Source organism: Eimeria mitis, genomic scaffold, assembly GCF_000499745.2.
Source record: "Eimeria mitis Houghton genomic scaffold, Emh_scaff1192, whole genome shotgun sequence".
NCBI classification, from domain to species: Eukaryota; Apicomplexa; class Conoidasida; order Eucoccidiorida; family Eimeriidae; genus Eimeria; species Eimeria mitis.
The window spans coordinates 9,323-10,843 of record NW_013568119.1 but is presented as its reverse complement, the minus strand read 5'-3'; the positions used below and the strand labels follow the sequence as shown (position 1 = coordinate 10,843).

Sequence of the window (1,521 nt, the reverse complement as noted above, 5' to 3'; positions counted from 1 at the left end):
GCTGCTGCTGCTGCTGCTGGTGCTGCTGCTGCTGGTGCTGCTGCTGCTGCTGCTGCTGCTGCTGCTGCTGGTGCTGCTGCTGCATCTGCTGCTGGTACTGCAGCAGCAGCTCTGCTGCTCGCCTCATAGCAGCAAGAGCAGCAGCTCTTTGGGCCTCAAACTTCTTTGCTTCTTTTTTATTTTCTCTCTGCTGCTGCTGCTTTCGTGCTGCAGCAACAATATCTCTTAATACACTCATCAGCACCATACACATCACGCCAGCAGCAACACCCCCCATCGCCCCCTTTACTGTACCCTGTTTTGGGGGGGCCCCCCCGGGGGCCCCCCCGGGGGCCCCCAGGTGTATAGGCAGCTCATATCTCTTATTGTCTCCCAGTGTAAAACGAGCTATTATACGAGGAGGAAGACGGTATTCTGCTTCTGCTGCTGCTGCTGCTGCTGCTGCTGCGGGGGGTCCAGCAGCAGCAGCAGCAGCAGCAGCAGCAGCAGCGGTATCACGTTCAAGGAGAACATCCGCTGCTGCTGAGCAGCGGAGATGCAGCAGCAACACAACGATGATAGAAACGCAGCGCTTCATTGCTGCTGCTGCTGCTGCTGCTGCTGTTGCTGCTTGCTGCTGCAGCAGCTGCTGCAACCTTCATTCGGAAGCAGCAGCAACAACTGCTGCTGCCCCCTATCCTCTCCCAATGAGTCTTAATGAGTATATCAACAAACTACAAATTGTTCTGCTGCTGCTGCTGCTGCTGCTGCTGCTGCTCTCGTGCTGCTGCTGCTGCTGCTGGTCTCTCCCAGCTGTCCCGATGCCTAGCAGCAGCAGCAGCAGCTGCTGCTGCTGCTGCAGCAGCTACAGCACAAAATACGAAGAAAAGAAGCAAAGCTAATGAAATATAATTTGTTAAATGTTAAAATACCAGAACTATGGAAATTTATCTTCTGTAGCGGCAGCAGCAGCAGCAACAGCAACACAGCAGCAGCAGCAGCAGCAGCAGCAGCAGCAGCAGCAGCAAGACCAGCCGATTCTATGTCAACTAGGGGCCCCCAGATCGGGGGCCCCACGGCCAGTGAAATGCTGCAGAGAAATATATTATTTTATTTTATTTATTTGTAATTGTTTGTTTACTTATTTACCTTGTTTTGTGTATCGTGAGCAGCAGCAACAGCAGCAGCAGCAGCAGCAGCAACAGCAGCAGCAACACCAGCAGCAACAGCTACACAGACAGAGGTGTAGTGGAGAAGTTCCTGCTCAGTGATACCAACGCTGCTGCTGCTGCTGCTGCATCTCTGCTGCAGCAGCAACTGCAGCAGCAGCAGCAGCAGCAACCAACAGCAGCAGTTAGCCATAGGCCGCAGCAGTTGCTAGACCCCCTGACACACACCAGCAGCGCCGACAGCAGCAGCACTTGCTGCTGCTGCTGCTGCTGCTGCTGCTGCTTGAACCCTCCGCAGCACGAACAACATGGAGGTTTCACTAACAGGTTGTCTGCAGCTGTTGCTGCTGCTGCTGCTGCTGCTGCTGCAGCA

The 1,521-nt window shown here is 54.6% G+C and overlaps 1 protein-coding gene across 1 annotated transcript in view; it reads right to left on the bottom strand.

The window, feature by feature from the left end:
• Positions 1-577, bottom strand: part of EMH_0031600 (uncharacterized protein) — a gene marked incomplete at both ends in the record, with an annotated part of 1,617 nt that extends 1,040 nt beyond the window's left edge. The window contains one exon of the mRNA XM_013494533.1: positions 3-577. Coding sequence (XP_013349987.1) covers positions 3-577 — 575 coding nt within the window. The remainder of the gene's footprint in view (positions 1-2) is intronic.
• Positions 578-1,521: the final 944 nt, after the last annotated feature.